The following is a 25,650-nucleotide window of genomic DNA, read 5'->3' on the forward strand; positions in this document are numbered from 1 at the left end:
ACAGAAAAACAGGAACACTGTGTGTGTATGGGGGGGGGGGCGAGTACAGTTGAAAATAAACAGGGGGTACACACCCAAGGGACCCAGGAACTTACCTTGAGGCTCCAGCAGTGAGATGGGCAGAGCCTCTTGCTGTTTCTAATACCACCTTCTGCCTAGCAGGACCAGCCCCGGCCTCTAAAACAAGGTGTAGTCAAGTGGTGGCTCACACTTTTAATCCCAGCACTTGGGAGGCAGAGAACAGTTGGATCTCTTGAGTTCGAGGCCAGCCTGGTCGACAGGGTGAGTGCCAGGTCAGCCAGGGCAACACAGAGAAACCCTGTCTCGAAAACAAACAAGTAATCAGCACATGCCTGTCCTCCCAACACTCAGATGAAGCAGGAGGATCTCGAGTCCAGGAGTTCAAGACTAGCCTAGACAACATTCAAACTCTTAAAAAAAAAAAAAGAAAGAAAAGAAAGAGAAAGGAGGGTAAGGCTCACTACCTTCAGAGGCGGCCAAGCTGAAGGGACTTGAGGAGCAATGCCACATAAAGGATCCTCTCGGCTTTGTGGAAAGCTGTGCCTCTGGTTAGAGGAATGGTTATTCCGCACTCGAGCTGATCTGAGAGGGCAGCTTGAGAGGCCCTGCCAAGGACTTGCTGGGAAAGGAGTTGGGGGCGGGGGTTGTCTCCTAACCTTTGACCTGGAACCCAGGGTCCCTCATGGGTGGATGCATCAGCTCCTCTGGTTACCTGAGACAACAGGCATTTCCTCCATCCTTCAGCCCCTCCTCTTCCTGCCCCAACCCTCTGGCCAAGAGACCTCCCAATCAGACCTGGACTGCTCCAGCTGTGTCCTGAGAAGCTGGACCAGCCACATCCCCTGGGGCTGGAGTTGAAGCAGAACCAACTGGCCATCCCAGTGTGAGCCAGTGGCACGCTGGGCAGTTTCTGCGTCCTGCAGGCTGGCTCCACACAGCGGAATGGCACTTCAAGTAGAACTGATACCAACAGGGGAGATCATCCGCGTGGTCCATCCCCACAGGCCAGGCAAACTTGTAAGCTGGGATGATACTGTGGGCTGGGGGGAATGGTGGTAGGGTCTCTCCTGGACCGGGCGGCCTCCAGTACATCCATCTGGAAAGGGATGAGCAGTGAGGACCTGTTCTGATCTTTGATGGGGACAGAAACTATTAGAAGGAGTAAGTGGAAAGAAGGGATAAGGAATTGTGGGCTACTACAAGGAATTTTTTCAAAGCGGAGGTTTGGGTTTGAATTCCTCCGCCAGCTCCCTGAACCTAAATGGGCTTAGCTGGAAACTCAACATAGATAGCAAGATGACAGTGCTCTAACGCCAAAAGACGAGTACATATAAAAGTCGCAGGCGCACAGTACAATTGGTGTCTTCTCTTTCCCTGCCGGACACGCAGAACTGGCATTGCCCAACTCAAGCGGCATGGAACGAGAAGGTTGGTGAAGGCAGAGAGAAAATCAGAAATGGGGAAGGGCTGGCCTAGCACGCAAGGCAGTGGAATGAGGGTCTAGTTCGTTTGGGGACAGAGAACCGCATCTGGTGTTCTCGCCCACCGAGCACTACAGCGTGAGTCTGGTCTTCTACCGGAGGAATGTGTGTGCGCGCGCGCGAGTGTAACTATGACGCGTCTCGTCCTGCGGGTTGGTAGAGAAGTGCAGCACCAAGCCTTGGCGGGTGCCGGCTCGGGCCCTGGGGAGGGCCACCAACACGGGGCGGGGCCCAAGGGCGCGCGCGCGCGCGCGCCTGAGTCTGGGCCTTGCGGGGGATGACGATAGGCGACGGCCCGGCCCCTAGCGGGCCCTGGGCGGGGAGAGCGTGCCGGGGCCGCGGACTCCCGAGGCGGCCACACCGTTCAGCCCAGCCCCCGCCCGAACACCCGAAGAGCCGAGCCGGTGGGTACGCGTGGGAAGGGAAGCGGCCACAGGGTCCCGGGTGGCCTCCGTCGGCCAGCTGGCCGGAGGAAGGGGCAGGCGGCTGGGCGCCTTCAGCGGCCAGAGCTGTGGTCGTGCTGTCTCAGGCCGGGTGTTGCTGAGACAAGATCCGCTCAGCCCAACTGGTGCAGGATCCCAGGACCCGGAGGCACTGGGGATCAGACTCTTGGGGACGCTCGCGGGTAAAGCGCGGGCGCAGGATCCAGGCTCCCGGTGCTCCCTTTGGGCCACTCCCGCAGCCCTCCCTGCCCCTGCTCTGGGTTCCGGAGAAACTGGCCGAGCCCCGCCCCTTCCCGTCCTTCGCCCCCGGAGCCCAGGCGTGCTAGTGATCCCTGCGAGCCGTTTGTAGAAATGAGGCGGGTGCGGGGCTCAGAGATGAATGGGGGAATGAATGGCTGGCCCACTGTTTTATTCAATTCCGGCACGCGCCAGCCTCTTGCTCACACTCCTGGCTTCTGAGATTCATTCATTCATGCAGGCGCCCACCACTGGGGTTATTGAATCTCCAGCGAGTGCCTGGCTGGGTGCTTGCCTAAGACCGGAGCCGTCTCCCGGCAGAGTCTGACAAGGAAACAGACGATGAGGAGGCTGTGTGTTGGGGGAAATTAGGAAGGAGCTATGGAGAAGGTGATGTCTAAGCTGATTCTTCGGGGATGACTAAGTGAGGTGGGGAGGTCGAGTGAGCTGGGCCAAGGAAGCTGCAGGTGCAAAGCCACAGACGCATGCAGTTCCGTGTGGTTGGTGGTTGGCAGCAGTGGTACAACCAGCACCTCTTGACTGTGTGTGGTAGTGGGGAAAGTGTGGAGAAAGAAGGGACTGGAGGGGACTACCTGTGTGGTCACAGATTCATACAGGAGCAGTGGAGTAAACTGAGCACGTTCGCAAGGGTTTGACCAGAAGCAGTGAGTGTGAAGGGCAGGCTTTGCACGTGGGCAGCTGTGCTCTGCCAACCTCCCTTCCATTAACCTGAGACTGTCACATTTGCATTTGTAAATGCCATAGGCCAGAGCTTTGATTGGTGGGAGGAAGATGGGAAGAACAGTTAGGAGGCTGTTGTGTTGGTCCAGAAGAGGAGCAGGATGGAGAGGCAGGAGTGAGGTCTTAGGAGGCGGTGACAGGTGTGAGGGATGGAGGGAGGAGGACCGGCCTTGAATGTCAGGTCATGATTACCAGCTGGAGATGCTGCCCTCACTCTCTGGGAGGACAGTGAATGTGAAAACTCTCAGGGGCAAGGTGCTCTGTTAGCTTTTGCTGGACTCACAGATAAAGGTCTCTGGCGGACCAAAGATCCACGGTTCTGGAGCTCGAGTGGTGGGTCCTGTGAGTAAAACCCTCCCCATCCCTGCCTGTCCTCATTCCCCTCACAGTTCCCCAAAGCCTGAAGCCTCTAACACTCCCTGATGGGGCAACCTGGGCCCACACCTAAAATGGATTCGAGAATCTAAAGTAAGCCAGGTGTGGGAGTGTACTTTTGTAGTCTCAGCACTAGGGAGGCTGAGGCAGGAGACTGTGGTGTCCCAGGTCAGCCTAGGTTATAGAGTGGGACAGAACAAGAGTGTCTGCCTTGTGCCCAACACTGAGCTACCAGGCAGGCTGGGGTTTTGTTTCCCCTGCTCCAAGAGGCCATGTTTGCCTCAGTGGAAGTCAGTTTAGGGTTGTTGAAAGCAGTTCCTCCAGCCCTGGGGGTTTCGGGAACATTTGTGGCTGTTTTTTTTTTAACTCCACCAGAGATCAGGCTTGGAAGCACTGGGTAAGGGCCACTGAATGGCCCAGAATGTCAATCCCATTCCCTGTAGTTCCAGTACACATCTGCCCAGGTAGGAGGAGACCAGAGGTGCTTTTCCAGACTAAGTCTTGGGTCACTCACTGGTATATGGTGTACTCCAGCCTGCAGCCAACCTTAAGCGCAGGGCCATGCTGTGAGGCCCAGTGGCCGTCACCTGTTCCCCAGCTGCCACCCCTAAAGCATATATATCAGTAATCATAGGACACAGGTCCCTGTGCTAGGTCCCTGAGGAAAACTGTCAGCGCAGTCCTGTTAACTGTTGGGAGGGATCGAGGCAGCCCAGCAGTAGTATTAGGGGTCCTGGGTTCCGGTTCCATCCGTCCTAGAAGTGTAGAAATCTTGAACAAGGCATCTCACCTACCTAGTCTCAGTTCCCCTTTCTAAAATATAATAATAACACAGAACTCATGGTGTGGCGCCGGGCACCGACGGGAGTGACATAAGCTCAGAACGCAGGAAGCGCCTGGCATGGCGGTGTCCCTCCCACCCTGGGTTCCCCACTTCACTTCCCCTCTCTGGACTCACGCTTCTGCCCAGAGAGGTGGAGCAGGCCAGGGGAGGTTGCCCGGACTGTGGCTGGCCTCAGGCCCACAGGGCGGCGGCGACGCGCCCTCCTTCCGATGCGGGGCGGTGGCTGCGGGGGCGCCAGCGGGCATCCCAGGAATGCGGCTGCGCCGCTCGGGACGGGTGAAGCCCGCCGGACCCCTCCGCACGCGGATTCCCCTCATTCCAGCCGCTTGACGCGGCGGGGCGGGGCGGGGCGGGGCGGGGCGGGGCGGGCACTGCGGCCCCGAAGCCCCTCCCCCTCCGCCCCGCCCCTCCCACCCAGACTCCACTGGCCCGAGCCGCAGCTCCCTGAGGCCGCCACAGGGGGAGGGGAAGGAGCCCTGCTCTTGCTGGGTACTCGGAACCCTCCCGCCCCAAGTCTTCTAAAGCTCTGGGGTGGGCTGAAAGTCGTATCCTCTCCATGCTTTTAAAGCCGGGGCATCGCAGAGGGCGCTTCCCCTGCCCTGTTTTTTTTTTTTTTACCCATCACCTGCGGCACCCATTCCCCTGGCCCGCTCCAAAGGGCCCCATTTCCCAGCTGGCGCCTCACGCCTCCCCCACCCCTGGGTTGTGGCTCAGCCTGAGCTGTTGTTCGTGAAGTAATGAACCATCTTTCCCCTCGAGGCTGCAGCCAGCACCTGTCGCAGGCGCACCGTCTCCCCAGGGAGTCCCCGTCCAAGGGGTGGGGCGCCTTGGCGCTTTGGGGTCCTTACCCTACCTTTCCTCCCTAGAACAAGTCTGTATCCTCGGTATATGCTTCAGGTTCTTAACATCGGGCGAGAAACAGATAAGACACTTGAGAACCCTTTGCAAGTGACAGATAGAGGCGCACGGGGCGGGGGGGTTCCCCACTAGACATGAAGAGTGGACTCACCCCCCAAGCATGTGTATAGAAGGAGCGTGGCTGGGAGAAAGAGGAAGAGGGTAGTGGTGTTGAAGGCTTGGGCGGTGGTGCCTAAGTGCTTCATTTCAGGCAACCCAACAATTCCTTTGGCAGGTATTAGCCTCATTTTAAAGACGAACCGTCTGCCTCCTAAGAAGTTAAGAGACTTGATGTTTTTTGTTTTTTTTTCCCCTTAGACATCAATATGCCATAAGTGGTGGCAACTGAGCCAGAGTCCACCCCCACACCCCACACACACAGCTCGGACCTAAAAGGGGCTGGTGCCTTCAGAGAGCCAGCTGGAAGCTGGACTGGGGAGACAGCCTGGGTAGAGAGAATGGGGGGATCTAGAGGGACCAGAAAGGAAGAGAGATGAGAGGAGCCCTTGGGGCACTGAGCCCAAAGAAGGATGTTGAGGATGGAGCATAAAGGTATTGGCTGCAAATGCGAGGAAGTCAGAAGGTGGCTGCCCACCCAGGAAACTCAGGCTTCTATAGGGGCCATGCTGCGCAAAAAAAGGGATCGCACCCTGCTGCCGTCCCTGGCCCTAGGGCTTGTGTTCTTTGCTGGGCAGGAGACCTTTCCAGAGATTTTCTCCCCGGGCATCCTGGCACAGGTTTGTAATCTCAGCACCCGGGAGGCTGAGGCAGGAGGCTCTTGAGTTCCAGGCCAGCTTGGGCTACGTAGTGGGACTGTGTCTCAAACAATTTTTTTCCTAGGGGTTTCAAGAATGGAGCTGGTCCTCCCGGAGTGGGTATGGGGGTGGACAGTGTCCCGCACAGAGGCTCCGCCTGTCCAGGCGCGCCGGCCGTATTTGGACATTTCGTTCTATTTTTAACTTTCCCGGGACTCGAGGTTGGGGGTGGGGAGGGAAATCCTGCTTCCTCGGTGACCCACGGGCTTCAGCCCTGGTCTCGCGCGGGGTGTCCGGCCCCGTGTTGTAGACACGAGCCCGGAAGTGAGTTCCGGGGCCGTGTAGACGCGGCGGCCGCGCGGGTTCCGGGCCCCACCCTGGAACTAACGACGTTCCTCCTGGAAAACCTGACTCAGGCGGAGCCCGCGGCACGCAGGAGGCCCCGCCCCTCGCGCGCCCCCTTCTGAGGTCCCGCGGCCCCCTCCCACCCAGCCCGGGCTCGGCCGGCTGCAGAGGGACCCCGGGGTCGAGGGCTCCGAGCCCCTGAAGCCGCGGGGCCTGCGAGGGGCGGTGCGGGGGGCGGGCCGGCCCCTCCCTCGCTGACGCCGCGACCGAGCCCGGACCGAGAGCGCGGGCAGCGGAGCGGGGCGCCAGGTCGGGCAGGATGCGCTACCGGGCGTCGGTGAGCAGGGGCCAGGGTGGGATGGGGGTCCTGGGTGTCGCTCGGTGGCCCGCAGCGCCTCCTTGGGCTAGCCAGGCATCAGGCGCGGCCCAGGAATTTCGGTGGAAAACGTCCCTGAAAGTTGCTAGGGCAGGAGGCCGAGGCGGAGAAGGCTGCAGAACGCTCGGACCCAGGGCCATGCGGGTCGCCCCTGGTGATGGCTGAGACTCCTCACCCGAGGACGAGGGGGCGGTGGCTGCGGCCGTGGTTTTGACAGCAGCTTCGGGCTGGGTGGGTGAGTGGTGGGCAGGTGTGAGGGAAGCAGGCCCCGGGCTCTTAGGGGTGACCGAGGAGCAGAGAGCTCCTGATCTACTAGGGTCGGGGGAGACTTAGTGACCTCCCTGCACCCAATACCTTCCTCTTCATTGACTCTTAGCACTTTCTGGAACCTGCAGACCCTCCGTAAAGGGAAACCTCATCCCTGGACATGGCGTGAGGGTCTAGCTAAGCCTGTTCCTGCCCCACCCTTGGGTGGCAGCTGGGTTTTCCCCTGGTAGAACCCCCCACCTCCTGAGGCTTCTCAACCGGGGAGGGACTGTGGGGAGCCGAGCAGCTGGAGTTCAGGGAGTGGCTCCAGCTGAGGGAGGGCAGGCCACCCCCCTCCTGGGGTGGGTGGTAAGTCCAGCTGGGGTGGTGGCCCATGGGGAAACCCTCTCCTGGGAGATGGGCTCTTGCTTGGTCTCTAAGCAGCTCTACCCCTGGGGAGTTGGGGTCGGTAGGAGCAGGAGAAATGGCCTGTCCCTGCCTGCATAGTTCACCCTGAACTATTTGTCCTCCAAAGCACCTGTAACACATAGCTGATTTGAGGTCACCTGAACTAACTCACTCCTCTTCCGAGAAGGAAAGCAGCCCTGAGAAAGGAGATTTGTCCAAGGTCAACACAGCATTCTTTACTCCGTTCTCAGGAGCTCATTCTCATGACCCACCTTTCTCCACACGAAACTACGCCTCTCTGAATTCCATGCACTCGTTCTGTGTCTGCCGGGTCCCGGGTGCTCCTGTGGGCTTTGTGCATGGCCCATGTGCGCAGTGTGACCCAATCGTGCGTCCCAAATGTGTTCTGTAGCCAAGTGTCCCTGCCTTCCACATCCTGCAGGCGGGGTTGGAGACGTGGCCTTGCCTTAACCTGCAAACTCTGACTTTGTCTCGTGGCTGGTTCTCCACAGGCCCTGGGCAGTGACGGGGTGCGGGTGACCATGGAGAGCGCCTTGACCGCCCGGGACCGGGTGGGGGTGCAGGACTTTGTTCTGCTGGAGAACTTCACCAGTGAGGCTGCCTTCATTGAGAACCTGCGGAGGCGATTCCGGGAGAACCTCATTTATGTGAGAATGGGTGGTGCTGGGGGCAACAGACCTGGGGTGAAGGAGGCACCAGGAGCCTTCAGGACAAGCTGCTGACCGTTCTCTGTCCCCCAGACCTACATCGGCCCCGTCCTGGTCTCCGTCAACCCCTACCGAGACCTACAGATCTACAGTAGGCAGCATATGGAACGTTACCGTGGAGTCAGTTTCTATGAAGTGCCTCCCCACCTGTGAGTGATCCCCTCACCTTCCCAGGAGTGACCTCCCCCATCGTCATGCAAGATGACCCCACCCAACCCCCACTCCGAAATGATTCTTGACCCCTGCCTTGGGTGACTGACTCACCCTTCACAGCTGTGAGGAATCCCATGATTGCTTATCCCAGAGTCACCTCGGTTCTCATAGATGAGTCTCTGGGTCCTGTCCGTCCCCCCCCCCAGGCTCCCAACCCCAGCTCCCCCTCGTGACTTATTCCTTTAACTGTTGTAACATGCTGCACCTGGCTAGCACCCCACCCGGAGTGATCCTTTCAGACTTCCATGTGCTAGTGAGCTCGGCCCCCATCCTCAGCTGTGGAGGTCCACCCCTCCGCCCCCACATTTTATAAGAGGGGTCCAATCAGATGTAGGTGCCCCCCCACCCCCCACCCCACCCCCGCGAACTCTCGGCAAACCTCTCCCCAGGTTTGCAGTGGCTGACACCGTGTACCGGGCGCTTCGTACTGAGCGGCGGGACCAGGCAGTGATGATTTCTGGAGAGAGTGGAGCGGGAAAGACGGAGGCCACCAAGAGACTACTACAGTTCTACGCGGAGACCTGCCCGGCCCCCGAGCGGGGTGGTGCCGTTCGGGACCGGCTGCTGCAGAGCAACCCGGTGCTGGAGGTGAGGGCATGGCAGCAGCTGAGGAGAGGGTAGGACGAGAAGAAACTACCCGGCTCTCCTCACATTTCCATCCACTCCCAGGCCTTTGGAAATGCCAAGACTCTCCGAAATGACAACTCCAGCCGGTTCGGGAAGTACATGGACGTGCAGTTTGACTTCAAGGTACCTGTGGGTGTGTTGAAGCATTAGAAGGGGGTCGGGTGTGCCATTCAGGAGGTTCGGTATTTGTTGAGGACTTACTGTGTGCCAGGCACTCTTCGGGGGGGGCTACGGTTAGAGCAGTGAAATCAAGCAGATCTTGTCTCCCGGACTGATAGGTGATAAACAGAAACATAATAACTTAGCAGTAAATAAAATCAGGTAAAGGGGGGTGCTGCTGGAATTTTTTCTTTTTTTTTTAATGAGATAGTCTCAGTTTGTAATCCAGACTGCTCCTCAACTCCCGACTGTCCTGCCTCATCTTCCTGAGTAGCTGGGATTACAGGGCTGCACCGCCACACCTGGGTCTGCAGTTCTAAAGCAGATAGGGAAGTCCTCACTCGGGGGTGGCATTTCAGCAGTGACTCGGTGGGAGTGGGGAGCAAGCGCAGCGGATGCCTGGGGCAATGAGGCCAGGTAGCCTTGCGGTCCAAGGCTTTGCAGAGGTGGAGTCTTTAGTGTGTTTAAAGACTACAGTGAAGCCAGAGGCCGCAGGAGGAAGCAAGGTACCAGGAAAACAGGAGCAGACAGCCAGGGTCTCTTAGGTCTTTGCAAAGATTTTTTTTTCCCCCTGCCTTAGTGTGGGAATTAAAACAAGGACGTTAAATCATATTAAGAACACAGGCTACATGGAAAGCTATGCTCAGAGAGAGCCCTGCAAAAAAAAAAATTTTTTTTTCAGCTAAGTGAAAAGAAATCATGAGAGGGTTTTGAATAGTAGCCGGTCGTGATGCAACTTTCCTACTGAAAAGGTCATTCTAGCCTTTGTTGGGAGTAGATGATAGAGGAACCCAGCCAAGCCGGGAAACCGGTTGGGAGGCTGATGTAATAATGTAGGTGACAGATGAGCGTCTCAAATCGGGGTGGTAGTCATGGAGGTGAAGAGCAGAGGTTAGATTCTGGGTGTTTTCAAGGTTAAAGCAGCAGGATCAACTGCTAGTTTAGATATAGGAAGTAGGTGGGAAAAAAGTTTTCTGGGAGGACCACAGCCTTCCCTCCCGAAGAACTTGCACTACAGAGCTGCCACTGATCGAGATGGGCGGGCACGAGCTGGAGTTGGTGTGGGAGAGGAAAAAGCTGGAATGCACGGGCAGGCTTGTTAAATTTGGAGTGCCTGGCAGGCATACAAGTATGACTCGGAAGTGGATAGAGTTGAATCTCTCTCGCTGTCCCTTAAATCTGTGTGTGTGCACCACATGTGTGTGCGCGCCACATGTGTGTGTGCTGACAGAGGTGAGAGCTGTGTCTCCATTTCTTAAATGAAGAAACTGAGGCCAGAGTGGGTGCCTGAGCCCACTTACCCAGTAGCAGAGCTAGAGTTAGAGCCCAGGTCTACTGCAGGAGAGAAGAGGAAGATGGGTCCTTTCTCCTGACCGAGCTGACCATCCCTGTTCCCCACCCTACCCACAGGGTGCCCCTGTGGGAGGCCACATCCTCAGTTACCTCCTGGAAAAGTCACGAGTGGTACACCAGAATCATGGGGAGCGGAACTTCCACGTCTTCTACCAGCTACTGGAGGGGGGTGAGGAGGAGACTCTTCGTCGTCTGGGCTTGGAACGGAACCCCCAGAGCTACTTGTACCTGGTGAAGGTGAGCAGTTAGCCGGCCGGGTGGGTGCCACCCAGGGGGGCACAGCACCAGTGCCGGCTGCCAGCTCTGCTCTTTCTCCAGGGCCAGTGTGCCAAAGTCTCCTCCATCAATGACAAGAGTGACTGGAAGGTCGTCAGGAAGGCACTGTCAGTCATTGACTTCACCGAGGATGAAGTGGAGGTTAGGGCGCTTCTGTGGACCCCCCTCCCCTCCCACCCCAAATTCACCCACTTCTTTTGGAACCCGTTTCTACCTGGAGTTCCCTTCCCCTCCTGAGTGCTTTACCAACCATTCCCTGCGGGATCTGAGCATCTCCTACTTGTCCTCATGGGCGGCCCTGACCTCCCTGACCTCATAACCACCACACGCCCCTGTTGCCGCCTCAGGACTTGCTAAGCATCGTGGCCAGCGTCCTGCATTTGGGCAACATCCACTTTGCTGCGGACGAGGAAAGCAATGCCCAGGTCACTACTGAGAACCAGCTCAAGTATCTGACTAGGGTGAGTGTGGCGGGCAGAGGGCAAGGACAGGGGCAGCTGAGGTGAGAGAAACCAGCCCCTCACTGTGCCCACCCTTGGCAGCTCCTTGGCGTGGAAGGCACAATGCTGAGGGAAGCCCTGACTCACAGGAAGATCATCGCCAAGGGGGAAGAGGTAAGACTCAGACTGGCCACAGAAACAGGAGAGGTGAGCCGTCCTAGGGAGCCTCGTCCCTTCATTCCTCTCTGCTGGTCTACTCAGGGTCTTCAGTAGTGCCGGAGGGGCGTGATGCAGGTGGCTTAGAGAGAGGTGCAGTGAGCTGGCCAGGGCTCCCACCTCCAAGAATGAGACCCCTATACAGCTTCCCTATGATGTCCTAAATAGCACCGCCACTCTCTGGTTTAATGGAGTTAGGGAGGCGGGGTGGTAAGGACTCCTTTATCTGGTGCCTGGGTCTGAGGGGAGGTAGGACAGAAGGAAGGGTGTCTGTGGCGTTCACCTCCTGTTTTATCCTCTGCGGCAGCTCCTGAGCCCCCTGAACCTTGAACAGGCTGCATACGCAAGGGACGCTCTCGCCAAGGCTGTGTACAGCCGCACTTTCTCCTGGCTGGTCAGAAAGATCAACAGGTCACTGGCCTCTAAGGTGAGTACTCAGTCCATGCTGCTTCCAAGGAAGGCAGGGAGGGCGGGCGGGGAGGCCTGTAGCTGGGAGCTGGGGCAGACCATGAGGACCCATGCTGTCTGCTGACTGGCTGGCCCTAGGATGCCGAGAGTCCCAGCTGGCGAAGCACCACCGTTCTCGGGCTCCTGGACATTTACGGCTTCGAAGTCTTTCAGCATAACAGGTCAGTCCTGCACTTTTGAGCCTCGCCAGTCTGTCTGCTAATGTCTGTGTTCTGGCCCCCTCCTCTGTGCCCTGCCTCTCATTCCCAGCCATGGCCCTGCTTGGCATCTCTCAGCCCTGCTGCTTGTACCTGCTCCCGTCCATTCCCTGTCCCCGGCACTACTGCGGGTTATTCCACTGTCCCTCAGCTTTGAGCAGTTCTGCATCAACTACTGCAACGAGAAGCTGCAGCAGCTCTTCATCGAGCTGACGCTCAAGTCTGAGCAGGAGGAATACGAGGCAGAGGGTATTGCGGTACGTGCATGCCTGGGGTACCCTGCATGTCATGGGAAGCGAGGCACTGGGGCTCCCAGGAGAGAGGGGGGGACCCGGTGATCGATGCCCTTCTCATTCTGTGCAGTGGGAACCTGTCCAGTATTTCAACAACAAGATCATCTGTGACCTGGTCGAGGAGAAGTTCAAGGGCATCATCTCCATCTTGGTACATCCTCTGCTCTTGTAGCCTCAGGGTGGGAGACAGCCTGGAAACCTCCCTCCTTTCTGTCCCAAGTGTGTCCGCTGGCTGGGTCCGAGTGTGGGGCTGGGCAGGGTAAGGTGAGGTACTGGCCCAGGCCGCAGGCTCTCTGTCAGGGCTCCCTAAGCTCTGCCCCTTTCTCCTGTGCCTATGACTTCTTGCATGATGGCCTCTGGATCACCTCCTTTCCAATAAATCCCTCACCTCCTGCTCTGCTCTGCAGGATGAAGAGTGTCTGCGTCCTGGGGAGGCCACAGACCTGACCTTCCTGGAGAAGCTGGAGGACACTGTCAAGCACCACCCCCACTTCCTGACGTGAGTGAGCTGCTGGGGCCGGGGCTCAGGTTCAGCCGGGGTCCCTCCATAGGGGCGACACCAGCTGTGAGGCTGAAGGCATAGCTCAGTGGTAGAAGGCACACCCAGCATGCACAGGACTCCTTTTGGGTCCCCAGCACCCAAACCAAACCAAACCACCAGCCACAAGTTAATCACCGGAGAAAGTGGTGATGTTGGCAGTTACGAAAGGCCACTGTTGGACCTTCCTCCTTTTCTGAGAATGAAACTTGCTAAGTTGTTTGTTTTTAAGCTCCCTCATTTGTAAATTGCTTTCTATATAAGGAATGTCCTACACTTGGGAGGAGGAGGCCTCAGGATCAAAGCCATCTTGGCTACATAGCAAATTCCAGGCCACCTGAGATCCTGTCTACAAACAAAACAAAAGACAAAAGGACTCTCTGTAAAGTGAGGAAGCTCAGCACACAAACTGGGCACCCCTACCCCTCACCTCCTAGTTTACAGAACCCCATAAGGATGCTTCTTGTGTTGTATCTTACCAAAACTCAGAAAGATTTACTCATTTGGTCACGGTTATGTTATCTATTTAGATTGGAGAGCTTGGGATGAATGTCCCAAGGCTTTTGGACTCAACAGTCCTGAGCATTGTTTGTTGAACAGTACATGAAGCCAAGCATGAAATGCATGCCTTTAATTCAGCACTTCAGAGAAGAGGCAGGCAGATGTCTGTGAGTTTCAGGCCAGCCTGGTCTACAGAGCAAGTTGTAGGCCAGCCAGGGCTACATAGAGAGACCCTGCTCAAAAAAAAAAAAAAAAAAAAAAAAAAAAACAAAAAAAAAAAACAAAGCCAAGTACATGAAAAACTGTTTCTGCTTGTGCTTGATGGGGATTGCTGCAGTTTGAAGCCAACTTGTGCTATAATGTGAAGTCCTATTTGAAAGGAAGGAAGGAAGCAAGCCAACCAGCCAGCCAGCCCAGCGGTGGTAGTGGTGCATGTCTTTAATCCCAGCACTGGGACAGCAGAGGCAGACAGAGCTCTGTGAGTTCAAGGCCAGCCTGGTCTACAGAATGAGGACAGACAAGGCTACACAGAGAAGCCCTGTCTTGAAAAACTAAAAAAATAAAAAAGAAGAAGAGGGAAGGAAGGAAGGAAGCAGGGAAAACATTTGAAGGGATTTTTTTTTGGGGGGGAGGGGGGCTATTGTTTTGAGGCAAAATATCATTGTAGTCCTGGGTGACCTGGAACTTAGGGATCTACCTGCTTCTGCCTTTGGAGCGCTGGGCTTAAAGGCTTTCACCACTGTATCTGGTACTGGTTAGTCTTTCTCTTCCAAGTGTCTCTGTGTAGCCCTGGCTATCCTCGAACTCACTCTGTAGAACAGGCTAGCCTCGAACTCAGAGATCTGCCTGGCTCTGCCTCCAGAGTGCTGGGATTAAAGGTGTGTGCCACTGCCGCCCGGCTTGGTTTTGATTTTCTGAGACAGGGTCTCATGTTGCCCAGTCTGGCCTGGAACTCACTGTAAAGGATGGCCTTGAACTCCTGATCCTATCTTCCTCTGCTTCCGGAGTGCTAGGGTTACAGGCATGTACCATCACACTGAACAATAAAATTCACATAATTACGAAAATGCTGCTCATTAGAGAGAGTTGGAATGTGTGCAAAGCCTCTTGTGACCCTGTTTCCCAGAGGTCATCATTGTGAACAATCCCAGGCATTTCCTTCCTGCCTGTTCCTATACATTTTTTTTCCAAAGTCAGGAACTTACTGTGTATGAGGCTCAGGATAATGTTATGTTCTAGGGCTTTTCCTGTATCAAGTGGAAAAATTTCTCCAAAATATGTCCTTCGAGGGCTATGACCCATGGGGACTTTGCAGCTCTCACCCTGCCTTGAGGGCCCCAGTGAGCTTCTCCAGGGTTTGTTTTTGGTTTATTTGTTTGTTTTTCGAGACAGGGTTTCTGTATATAACAGTCAGCCCTAGCTGTCTTGGAACTTACTCTGTAGACCAGACTGGCCTCAAACTCACAAAGATCTGCCTACCTCTGCCTCCTGAGTGTTGGGATTAAAGTTGTGCGCCATCACGCCCAGTGGTTGTTTGGGTTTTTTGAGACAGGGTTTCTCTCTGTAGCCCTGGCCATCCTGGAACTCGCTATGTAGACCAGGCTGGCCTCAAACTCACAGACATCTGCCTGCCTCTGCTTTACAGGCATGTGCCACCACCACCCCACTGGGTTTTTGTTCTTGCTTCCCACCCCCACCCCCCCGGTATTGACAATGGAACCTAGGGCTTCACACATGCTAGGCAAGCATCCTACCACTGAGCTACCCAGAAGCTCACCCTCCAGGTTTGTGATGTGAGAGCAAGGCCACCACATTCTTCTTGAGGCTTTCAATCTTCACCTGCATCTCTGGGTAGTTGCTCAGAATAGTTCTTCAAAGTAAAAAAATGGGCTAGAGGGTACAAGCATGTTTAGAATTTAAATAATCTCTTGGGACAGATTCCATTCTGAAAATGGAGAGGGCAGCTCTACCTCCCTCTAAACAGCTGGGCAGAGGCCAGAGGCAATGAAATCAGCCCTATGCCTGGACTGCCTGGCATGCCTAAGCCCAAGTTCCTCCTCATAGCTCCTGGAGCTAGGCTGGCCTCTAGGCAAGTTTGTCTACCGTTCTGAACTTCTGTGAACTCTGCAACAGGCCTCAGGCCTGCACAGTCTGCCACGAAGTGTGCAATCTGTGGGACAGCCCAGGGCCTGCTGGCTCCTTCCTGGATGGCTCCTAAAGCTTTGTCAACAGGCAGGGACATGCCCCAGGTCAGAAATGGTAGCTTCCTCTCCCTGTCACCCTCAGGCACAAACTCGCTGACCAGAAGACCAGGAAATCGCTAGGTCGAGGGGAGTTCCGCCTTCTTCATTATGCTGGAGAGGTGACCTACAGTGTCACTGGTGAGGATCCTGGGGCTGGGTCCCATGGGGCCAGGTGGGGGGGGCGGGCACTCCCTCACCCTTCGTCTCTTTTCCCCTCGCAGGGTTTCTGGATAAGAACAATGACCTTCTCTTCCGGAACCTGAAGGAGGTGAGGAAGACACAGGCGGGCTGAGGTGGGTTGGGTACCCACAGTTCGGAAGCCTCTCCGACTCTCTGCTCAGCCCTGACCCCTCTTCTGCCTCACAGACCATGTGCAGCTCGATGAACCCCATCATGAGCCAGTGCTTTGACAGGAATGAGCTCAGTGACAAGAAGCGACCAGAGACGGTGCGGAGATTATGACATTGGAGTGGTGTGTGTGTGTGCCCAAGCACAGACCAGAGCCCAGATGGCACTGTGACCGGGAGCGTGTGTACACCCGTGGGCACGTACCTGGGTGTCTGCTCTCACAACCGTCTTTGGCTTTTTTTTTCCCTCCAATTTTTTATTACATTTATTTATTTGTGTATGTATGTGTGTGGGGGTACATGTGCCATGGTGTGAGTAGAGTTCAGAACACAACTTATTGGAGTCAGTTCTCTCTTTCCACGGCATATGTCTCCAGGATCAAACTGGGGGTGTCAGACTGGCCACTGAGCCACCTTGCTAGCCCTTGTCTTTCTAAGTGCATACCCGTGTGTCCACCATTCTCTATATGTAGACTATTGTATTCTGCCTGCTTCTCTCTGTATGGGTACCCACGGTACCCCAGCCTGCCTGGGCACTTGTGTGTATCTATCTAGTCAGCAGACATCTCTCAGCTCTGAGGAATCAAACAAATAGCTGCTCTCACAGCCCGGTGCATGGGTGCTTTGGGAACTATAAAGAGGGAGTGAATTGCCTGCAGGGGTGGTGGGGGAGGCATCTGGGAAGGCTCCAAGGCAAAGGCAGCATTTGAGGCGAGAGAATGAGTAAGTGCTTGTCAAGTAGACCTGTAGGAGGGCTCTGTAGGCAGCGTACCTGTGTGTCCACCATCCACATCCACACAGAGGCCAAGGAAAGCCAGACAGTTGAAAAGAACAATTTAGTGGAGGAGGGGCTGGAAAAGGCAGATGTGGCCAGTGGTGCCAGATGCAGGGGACCTTCAGCCAGCTGAGGCCAGAGGTACAACTATTGGGCTGAGCCAGAAGAGGTCCTCACAGCTCCAGGTCAGGAGGGAGAGAGGCCCGGGGTACTTCCAGCTGGCTCACAGAGACATTGTGGTGCCCATCCAGGACCCTGCTTCTGCTGTCCTGACTCCGTCCTTCCAGCCAGTGTAGCAGACTTTCTTTGGGCTGCCCACCAGCTCCCATCACAACAGAGACTTATCATTAGTTAGGAACGCTCGGCCTTAGCTTAGGCTCGTTTCTTGCTAGCTCTTGTAACTTAGTTTAACCTGATCCTCGTCGTCCACATTTTGCCTCGGGACTTTTTACCTTTCTTTCATTCTGTGTGTCCTAGTTTCACTGCTTCCTTGGTGTCTGGCTGCCTGGTAGCGGCCTGGCTGGCTAGCTGACCGCAGGCATCTCCCTCTCTTTCTCTCATGGAGCCGAGAGTCCTCCTCCTACTTATTTTCTCTGCCCACCAGCTCTGCTTATCCCTCCTCTGCCCAGCTACTGGCCATTCAGGCAGGCAAAACAACACATCTTTACATCGTTAAACAAATGCAGCATAAACCAATGTAACACACTTTTACATAGTTAAAGGAATAGTCTGCAATGTAATCCAATGTAACACACTTTTATATAGTTAAAGGAATAGTCTGCAACATAAACAAATGTAACACATCTTTACATAGTTAAAGCAATAGTCTGCAACATAAACAAATGTAACACATCTTTACATAGTTAAAGGGATATTCCACAACAGGCCAGTATCTCCATACTCAGGACACCTGCAGACCCTCCATACCCATACTCTGTAGCATGCCTCTGGTTTCTGTATCCAGTGATGTCCCCAAGTGGACCCTTTTGTGGCCAAGCCCCTTGCTCTTCTGTCCCTGACTTGAGACAGGGATCACTCTCCACCTGGTCCCTCGGGCCAGGGACTTCTCCAGTTGGGTGATGTGGATTTTTGTGGCCTGAATAATGCTCAACTCCCTCTCCTTTGCCCCTATAACCAGTGGTCCAGGTCAGTCCCCATGAACCAGTCAACCAACTCTTCTCTAGTCTCCTAGCTCCCCACCAGCCCCTCCCAGTCCATCTTCCACACAAATGCTGTGGAAATAACCAGACATACACATCCATTGCTGCTCCCTGACTCCAAATTCCTCATTGGCCCTGTTTCCCTAAAGATAAAGTCTAGTCTCTCCGGTAGACCTCTTCTCTGCTGCGCTGCCTCTGCCTTCCTTAAGTCCTTGCAAGGACTGGAGCTCCCTGGGTGTCAAGCCCTTGCTTAGCCATCCTCCGTCTGCTTGAACTGCCTTTCTCTCCTGCTGTCTCCCACCAACACCATCTCCCTTTGGGCTCATTTCCAGATTGTCCCCAGTGCACTTTACCTCAGAGTGATCAATTATCTCAAAAATAAGGGGGGAAGGGTACCTCAGTGGCGGGATTCTGTCCTAATAAGCATAAGGCCCTGACTTTGTTCTTCAGTACTAGGAAGAAGGAAAAGGGGGAAAAAAAGAGGTGGGGTGTGGCGTTGCAAAGAGCTGGGTTAGAAAAGCTGAGGTCTCTAACGAGCTAAAAGGAACTAAGGTGAAGTGTGGCCCTTTCTGTCGTGAGGTAGGAGTGATGGGAAGAAGAGGGGCGGTGTGTGCAGGCATGAGTGGCCTCCGCCCAGCCCCAGCCGACCTACACCCCCTTGGCTCACCAGGTTGCCACACAGTTCAAGATGAGCCTCCTGCAGCTCGTGGAGATCCTGAAGTCTAAGGAGCCTGCCTATATCCGATGCATCAAGCCAAATGATGCCAAACAGCCTGGTAGGTTCCCTGGCCCCGGGAGCAGTGAGCTGTGCCTCTTGGGTGGTGACGCTGCCTTCCAGTGACAGCCCGAGGACCACCTCCGCTGTCTTCCTCCCAGGTCGGTTTGATGAGGTGCTTATCCGACACCAGGTGAAGTACCTGGGACTTATGGAGAATCTGCGCGTGCGCAGAGCCGGCTTCGCCTATCGCCGCAAATATGAGGCTTTCCTACAGAGGTGGGTGGGGTCAGCCCACCGCGAATGGGGTAGGGGGGAGGATCAGAACTTTCTGGAACGGCGAGGGAGGAGGGGCATTCATGGCTCGAGTTCAGATACGAGGGTTCAGAGGCCCTCAGCTGCGATGGGATCCAGGCCAGGAGCCATTTTATGCTATGGGCCTAGTGTTAGTCTTGGAAAAGAAGATACAAGGTGCACACACACAACCCCACCGTCCTGAAGCCCCTGGTGAGGGGCACACAGGAGGAGCACGTTGACAGGCTGCCACCAGAAACTGGTGACAGGAGCTCAGAGATGTTGTGGTTTTGTAGTTATTCAGAGGGACATGAACCAGGATATGAATCCCATCTCTGCCTTAGGTAGATGGGAATGCTTCAGTCCCCCACCTTTAAAATGGGGACCCTCAGGCATGTGTACCATGTACCAGTGAGTGAAAGCCCCTATAGACACCCAGCAGAGCAGAAGGGGCCTCCAGAGCGCGCACTGGCTTGGGCTTGCCTGAGTACATGCCCGCTCTCCCCATCCCCAGGTACAAGTCACTGTGTCCAGAGACGTGGCCCACGTGGGCAGGACGGCCCCAGGATGGGGTGGCAGTGCTGGTCAGACACCTGGGCTACAAGCCAGAAGAGTACAAAATGGGCCGGTGAGTGGGACCTGTTCCCGGGGCCTGGAGGATGAAGGAGCTGGTACCCAGAGGCTGATCACGGCTCTCCCTCCCAGGACTAAGATCTTCATCCGATTCCCCAAGACGCTGTTTGCCACAGAGGATTCCCTGGAGGTCCGACGGCAGAGCCTAGGTGAGAGACTCACCCTTGCTGTCCCGTGGGGATCTTGGGGAATGGAAATGACTGCCTTTGGGCTTTTTTCCCAGGAAACCTGCCCACCCTCATTCAGCTGTCCTTCCTCCTTCCTGGCCCCCAGCAAAGAAAGGCCGCCAGCCGCCCCAGTCCAAACCCAGCCCCACACTCATCCGCTGTCTTCCATTGACTTGCCTCTCACAGACCCTTCCTTCCTCAACGTAACTCATGCCACTGACCATGCCAGGCCTCACCTAGGGGTGCTGAGCTCTGACCATTAATTTTCTTCCCCAACCACAGCCACCCAGATCCAGGCAGCCTGGAGGGGCTTTCATTGGCGGCAGAAATTCCTCCGAGTGAAGCGATCAGGTGTGGGGTCCCAGGGGTCTTTGGGAGGGGCAGGGTCTAGGGGATGGATGGGCCGCCACAGTGAGAAGACAGAGGTCAGCCATATGTGGTCTCCACAGCCATCTGTATCCAGTCATGGTGGCGTGGCACACTGGGCCGGAGAAAGGCAGCCAAGAGGAAATGGGCAGCGCAGACGATCCGTCGGTGAGTGCTGGGGTGCCGTGAGGGGGGACTGGATGAAGGTGACCGTGGGGACCTGTTGCCAGGTTTCTCACCCCAGCTGTGTGGGCTTCCCACCCCCAGACTCATCCGTGGCTTCATCTTACGCCATGCACCCCGCTGCCCTGAGAATGCCTTCTACCTGGACCACGTGCGCACGTCGTTCTTACTTAACCTGAGGCGGCAACTACCCCGGAATGTCCTGGACACCTCCTGGCCCACACCCCCACCCGCCCTGAGAGAGGTCTGTGGGCTCTCCATACTGAGTTAGGGACATCCATCACAGCACTTAGCAGGGGCCAGGGGGTGTCCTTATCATGTCTCCAGAGAGGTGGCCAGGGAGGGTGCAGCAGGGAGAGGAAGTAGAGCTGGGCCGTGAAATGAGTTCCCAGCCGGGTGGTGGTGGCGCATACTTTTAATCCCAGCACTCAGGAGACAGAGACAGGCGGATCTGAGTTTGAGCAAGTTCCAGGACAGGCTCCAAAGCAACAGAAAAACCCTGTCTCAAAAAAAAAGAAAGAGAGAGAGAGAGAGAGAAGGAAGGAAGGAAGGAAGGAAGGAAGGAAAGAAAGAAAGAAAGAAAGAAAGAGGAAAGGAAAGGAAAGGGGAAAGGAAAGAGGAAAGGAAAAAGGAAAGGAAAAGAAAAGAAAAGAAAAGAAAAGAAAAGAAAAGAAAAGAAGAGAGAATGAGTTCCCGAGGGAGAAAATACTCCAAAGGGCTGTCTGGCTTGAGGGGCCTGTTGGGGGTTTTCAGTAGGAACGGAGGCAGGCTGGAAAGAGGTCTGACCCGACTCTTTCCCTAGGCCTCAGAGCTGCTACGGGAGCTGTGCATGAAGAACATGGTGTGGAAATACTGCCGGAGTATCAGCCCTGAGTGGAAGCAGCAGGTGTGGGGAGCAGGGGCAGCAAGTATTTAGTTGTGGGGGCTCTGGGGACAGCAGGCACTTTGCCTGGTCAACACTGGAGCCTCAGAAGAAGGCCAGGCCCTTCATTGGGCTTCTCACAGGCCGTGGAGGCTGCAGAAAGTTTGGAGAAGGGAATAGAACTCATGTTGTGGGCCGGCTTGCCCAGAGCCTTGATTGGGCCAGCTTTACACTCACTGATCAGTGTCCATGGTCGATGTACCCTGTGTTTACCAACATGGTGTTGGATGAGGAGGAGGACCCTGTCATAACTCCTGGGGAGCTCTGTGCCTTCTTTGGTGGGGACAGTGGGTAAGGAAGGGAGGAGCTGTTGGGTCCCCAGCCCATTGACACTGATTCCTTTTGTCTCATCAGCTGCAGCAAAAGGCTGTGGCTAGTGAGATTTTCAAGGGCAAGAAGGACAATTACCCCCAGAGTGTCCCCAGACTCTTCATTAGCACACGTCTTGGTAAGCCCCCCACTTTTCAACCCCTTGAGCCTTCCAGCACCATGACGTCTCCTTCAGGCCTGCCCCAACTTCCTTCTCCCCATCTTGGTTACAGGCAATGAAGAGATCAGCCCCAGGGTGCTTCAGGCCTTGGGCTCTGAGCCCATCCAGGTAAGAACCCACCCGTCACGACTCGAGCAGCCCTCGCGGTGTTCTGCCCATCGGCCAGAGCCGTGGGCGAGGAAGTCGTCCCTGGAGCTCCTCAGTCCGCGCCCTGCTCCTCACACTGTTGTGTGTCTCTAGTACGCTGTACCAGTGGTGAAATATGACCGCAAGGGCTACAAACCTCGTTCCCGGCAGCTGCTGCTCACGCCCAGTGCCGTGGTCATCGTGGAAGACGCCAAAGTCAAGCAGAGGATCGACTACACCAACCTAACGGGTCAGCCAGCGTTGAGGCCTGCGGGGGTGGGGAGGAGCCCTGCTCTGACCGTCGCTCCCTGACCTCTGCCCTCCCCTCTCAGGAATCTCCGTCAGTAGCCTGAGTGACAGCCTATTTGTGCTTCATGTGCAGCGTGAGGACAATAAACAAAAGGTACACCCCCCTTGGGACTTGGGAGTTGGAGAGGGGGCGGGTCCTCTAGCCCTCAACAAGGCTTGACTCGTTCTTTGCATCTCGCTCACCAGGGAGATGTGGTGCTGCAGAGTGATCATGTGATTGAGACGCTAACCAAGACGGCCCTCAGTGCCGATCGCGTCAACAATATCAACATCAACCAGGGCAGGTGAAGCACGTTGGGGTGGCTCGTGGGCCCTGGGAAAGGCCCGGCCTCGGGGGTCCGTCTCTGTGAGCAAGTCTTCACGTTCTTCCTTGCCTCCAGCATCACATTCGCAGGGGGGCCAGGCAGGGATGGCATCATCGACTTCACGTCTGGCTCGGAGCTTCTCATCACCAAGGCTAAGAACGGCCACCTGGCTGTGGTGAGTGAGGCCTGCTGACCTGGGTCTAAGGTAGAGCCGTTGATGGCCAAGCCTTCCTTGGAGTACGTGTCCCCTCTCCCCTGATGCCTGCCCATGCCTCTGGTGGCCATAAAAGGGTTATAGTAAGGAGGGCAATGGGGACGGTGCAGGGACACATGTGTGGGGCAGTTCACCCTGGCCAGAGCAGTAGGTACCGCTGTGGGAATAGAAAAGTGCAGTACCAAGGCCTCAAGGTACTCAACTCGCCACAACCTGCTGCAGGCCTATCTCCCCAGAGCCTCTAAGTACCTGCAGTTCCTCCGCTCACCACTAGGCTTCCCCCACTAGGTGGCCCCTCGGCTGAATTCCCGGTGATGAAGAAGGCACCAGTGGACCCCTCCTGACTCCCGATGCTTTGCTTCTTCCCTCCTCCCCTCCCAGTTACCAAAGACTCGAGCTTCCAGTCAGGGATCCAGGGACACCCCCAAAGCCCACCTGCAAACTCCTGCCTCCTGCTCACCCTCTCTTGAGGTGATGGGGGGCCAGGGAGCTACCCCAGGAGTGGGCCAGGCCGGGCCACAGCAATAGACAAGCAGGGGCCTGAGCAGACCAGGCCAGCCCTCTGCTGATGCCAAATGTCTGAGAGAAGGGAATTTTAACTGAAGTTTTCTCTGAGATTTTTTTGATGCTTTATAGGAAACTATTTTTTTAAAAAAGCCATTTTCCTACCCTAAACACACTGGATGTGTTTTCCTGACTCAAATAGGGAAAGGAATGTAGCTAAAAGATTGGGTGGGCTAGGCTGTGGGGCCCTCTTCTCTGGCCAAGCCTCTTCTCCTTATTCCCTTGACACCTCGTCTGTCTGTCTGTCCACCCACCCACCTGCACCTTTTGCAGGCCCACTCTGACCTCCCCCTGGGGCCTGAGACCACCTTACCCCATCTTCCTGCCTTAAGAATGCCCTTTTTAGGGCTGGGGATTACCCCGGTGGTAGAGCTGGTGCTAAGCATGTGTGAGACCCTGGGTTCAATCCCCAGCATTTAAAAAAAAAAAAAAGTTTTAATATTTCCACCTCAGTCTGAGGGCATCCTGGAGTGGGGGAAAAGTCTTAAAGTTTGGAAGACTTCAGAGAAATCATCTAGTCCAGGCCCCTGGAGTCACCCAGCTGGCGACAGGCAAGCCACACAAGGAAGGCTTGCCTAGCAGCAGGTTGGGGCAAATCCTAAAGTGAAGCACTGTCCTCAGCACACCTCACTGCCTTTCCCAGGGCCAGGGAGGCCCATAAAGCAAGGGTCATGTCTTAAGTATGCACCTGGCTCTCTGACCAGCAATCACCCTTGGGAGCCACCAGATGGGAGGGGGTCTTCTGCCTGGGTCTTTGCCTTAGGATGGCAACCTCCTCATACACACACACACACACACACTTTGGACCCAATTTCAGGATGGTAGGGTTTTTATTGGCCTGGACACATCCGTGACCTGGGAGCATGGGGCCAGGGCTAGCCCTGGAGGAGCTGCAGGGCCGTCCATCACCCTTTCTGCTGCTTCTCTCCACCTCAGAGGGCCTTGGGTTTGCCCGGCTCCCTCTGTTCCCTCTGGGGTCCTCAGCCCACTGCTGACACTTCTGCAATCCAGAGAAACACTAAATAAAGCAATATGTGTTTGCCAACACAGTTTCCCTGTGAGTGCTGGGGGCAGGGGGTGGGGGGGGTGGGGGGGTGGGGGAGTGGTCCTAGGAGGCAGCCAGGAACCTGGTGCTGCAGCAGAAGGAGACAGGGAGCCCTTAGGAGCAATAGAGAAACCAAGTTGGGTGTGGTATTGCACACCTTAATCTCAGTACTCAGAGGCAGAAGCAGGTGGACTGGATTTCTGTGACTTCTAGGCCAGCCTGGTCTAGATACCAAGTTGTGACAGCCAGGGCTATGTAGAAAGAGCCTGTCTCAACAACACGAGAGAGGAGCCAGTGGCTGTACTATGGACTGTCCACCAAACGCCGATCAACCTGGCACAGGGCCCTGGCTTTGGACAAACAACCATCTGGTATGGCTGGATGGAGGAGGCCTAGCATGGGCAGTACAAGCCTATGCCGGTGCAAGACAGACGGGAGGGGAGGGGTCAGCACTTCCTAAAGAAGCTGGTGTTTGAGGTAGCTCAGAGGATTGTCCCCAGTCCCAGGATGATGAACCTAGTACAAAGTGGCTTGGGTGGAAAAGTGCATTTGTCAGCAATGGCCATTTTATTGTCCTCGGGAGGGCTGCTTCTAGGTGTCCAAAAGACATTGTTAGGAGTATGTCTGGGACCAGATCTAGGCTTAACCGTCTCTGGGTGCCACTGAAGGAACCCCCCACACCCCCCACATACTGGCGGGAACAACTACTGCCATCAATTCCAGGCTTTTATCCTATCAGGAGCAGGACATGTTTCTTCTCTAACAAAGTCTCTGAGGTGGTTTTTCACTGCACTAGAGTGAACGGGATGCTCTGACCGCTAGTCATCGGAGTTAGAAGAACATGGTGATTGGCCAGGCCTGGGTCTTATGCCTGCCCTGCCTCTAGAAGGAAAGCATGCTCCACACCCAAGAGCAAGGACCAAAATGGGGGAAGGGCTGACTCCCTCAAAGACAACCTGTGTTTCCTCTCTGCAGAAGGCAAGACTGAACGCCGCAAGCAGCCACCTGCTCACCGCTGGGTGGTAGAACACTCAGGAGCCTGAGGGCGGGGAGGGTCATGGCACACTGCATGCAGGGTCAAGAGGCAGGCTTGAGGAGAGGCTTAGTGCTGCTCACCCAGGGCTTGTAAGGCACAAGTTCCCAGAGAATATGGTACCCACAGTGTGTGACTGTTGGGGGCCCGATGTGGTCTTGTGAGCATATCTACATTTAATACCTCCCTTGCTAATTTCCGGGGAGGGTGGTGGGAGGGGAATATACCAGGGGCCAGTGAAATGGTTGATCGGCCGGGCGGTGGTGTCGCACGCCTTTAATCCTAGCACTCAGGAGGCAGAGACAGGCGGATCTCTGTGATTTCGAGGCCAGCCTTGTCTACAGAGTGAGTTCCAGGACAGCCAAGGGTACACAGAGAAATTCTGTCTTGGGTATAAAAAAAAAAGGTTCAGCCCATGGCTTTAATCCTAGCACTCGGGAGACGGAGCCAGGCGGATCTCTGGGAGTTCGAGGCCAGCCTGCTCTACAGCGTGAGATCCAGGACAGGCACCAAAACTACACAGAGAAACCCTGTCTCAAAAAAACAAAAAGACACCTGTGTAACTTTACTAGAAGGTGGGG

The 25,650-nt window shown here is 55.6% G+C and overlaps 1 protein-coding gene and 1 long non-coding RNA gene across 5 annotated transcripts; one reads left to right on the forward strand and one right to left on the reverse strand.

Moving 5' to 3' along the window:
• Positions 1–95: 95 nt before the first annotated feature.
• Positions 96–934, reverse strand: LOC121831363 (uncharacterized). The gene is made up of 3 exons (XR_006074735.2): positions 817–934; positions 486–733; positions 96–319 (listed from the first exon to the last, which is right to left on the reverse strand). It is a non-coding gene; the product is annotated as an uncharacterized LOC121831363 (long non-coding RNA).
• On the forward strand, positions 819–24,036 carry Myo1c (myosin IC). 4 transcript variants are annotated; one of them, XM_006977398.4, is made up of 32 exons: positions 819–1,038; positions 7,682–7,837; positions 7,931–8,046; positions 8,500–8,698; positions 8,780–8,860; positions 10,307–10,486; positions 10,568–10,666; positions 10,873–10,986; positions 11,068–11,139; positions 11,489–11,608; positions 11,728–11,810; positions 11,998–12,103; positions 12,210–12,290; positions 12,547–12,638; positions 15,465–15,559; positions 15,643–15,689; positions 15,788–15,868; positions 18,374–18,479; positions 18,580–18,697; positions 19,227–19,340; positions 19,418–19,494; positions 19,795–19,863; positions 19,962–20,046; positions 20,146–20,305; positions 20,864–20,947; positions 21,338–21,431; positions 21,526–21,581; positions 21,714–21,849; positions 21,932–22,002; positions 22,095–22,192; positions 22,289–22,388; positions 22,716–24,036. In XM_006977398.4, the coding sequence occupies exons 1-32, from the start codon at positions 964–966 to the stop codon at positions 22,740–22,742; spliced, it is 3,192 nt and encodes a 1,063-aa protein (XP_006977460.1). In that variant the 5' UTR covers positions 819–963; the 3' UTR covers positions 22,743–24,036. The 4 variants fall into 4 exon arrangements, with proteins under 4 accessions (XP_006977460.1, XP_006977462.1, XP_042138343.1 ...); XM_006977400.4 differs by lacking the exon at positions 819–1,038 and adding an exon at positions 1,729–1,906; XM_042282409.2 differs by lacking the exon at positions 819–1,038 and adding an exon at positions 1,766–1,910.
• Positions 24,037–25,650: the final 1,614 nt, after the last annotated feature.

This window comes from Peromyscus maniculatus, chromosome 8 (genome assembly GCF_049852395.1).
Source record: "Peromyscus maniculatus bairdii isolate BWxNUB_F1_BW_parent chromosome 8, HU_Pman_BW_mat_3.1, whole genome shotgun sequence".
Taxonomy (NCBI): Eukaryota; Metazoa; Chordata; class Mammalia; order Rodentia; family Cricetidae; genus Peromyscus; species Peromyscus maniculatus.

Excerpts from the sequence above, each read along its gene's own strand:
- Myo1c (XM_006977398.4), top strand. The coding sequence starts at position 964 with ATGGCACTTCAAGTAGAACTGATACCAACAGGGGAGATCATCCGCGTG. Across the intron at positions 8,861-10,306 it reads ACGTGCAGTTTGACTTCAAG|GGTGCCCCTGTGGGAGGCCA; the intron begins GTACCTGTGGGT and ends CCCTACCCACAG. Across the intron at positions 12,291-12,546 it reads AGGGCATCATCTCCATCTTG|GATGAAGAGTGTCTGCGTCC; the intron begins GTACATCCTCTG and ends TCTGCTCTGCAG.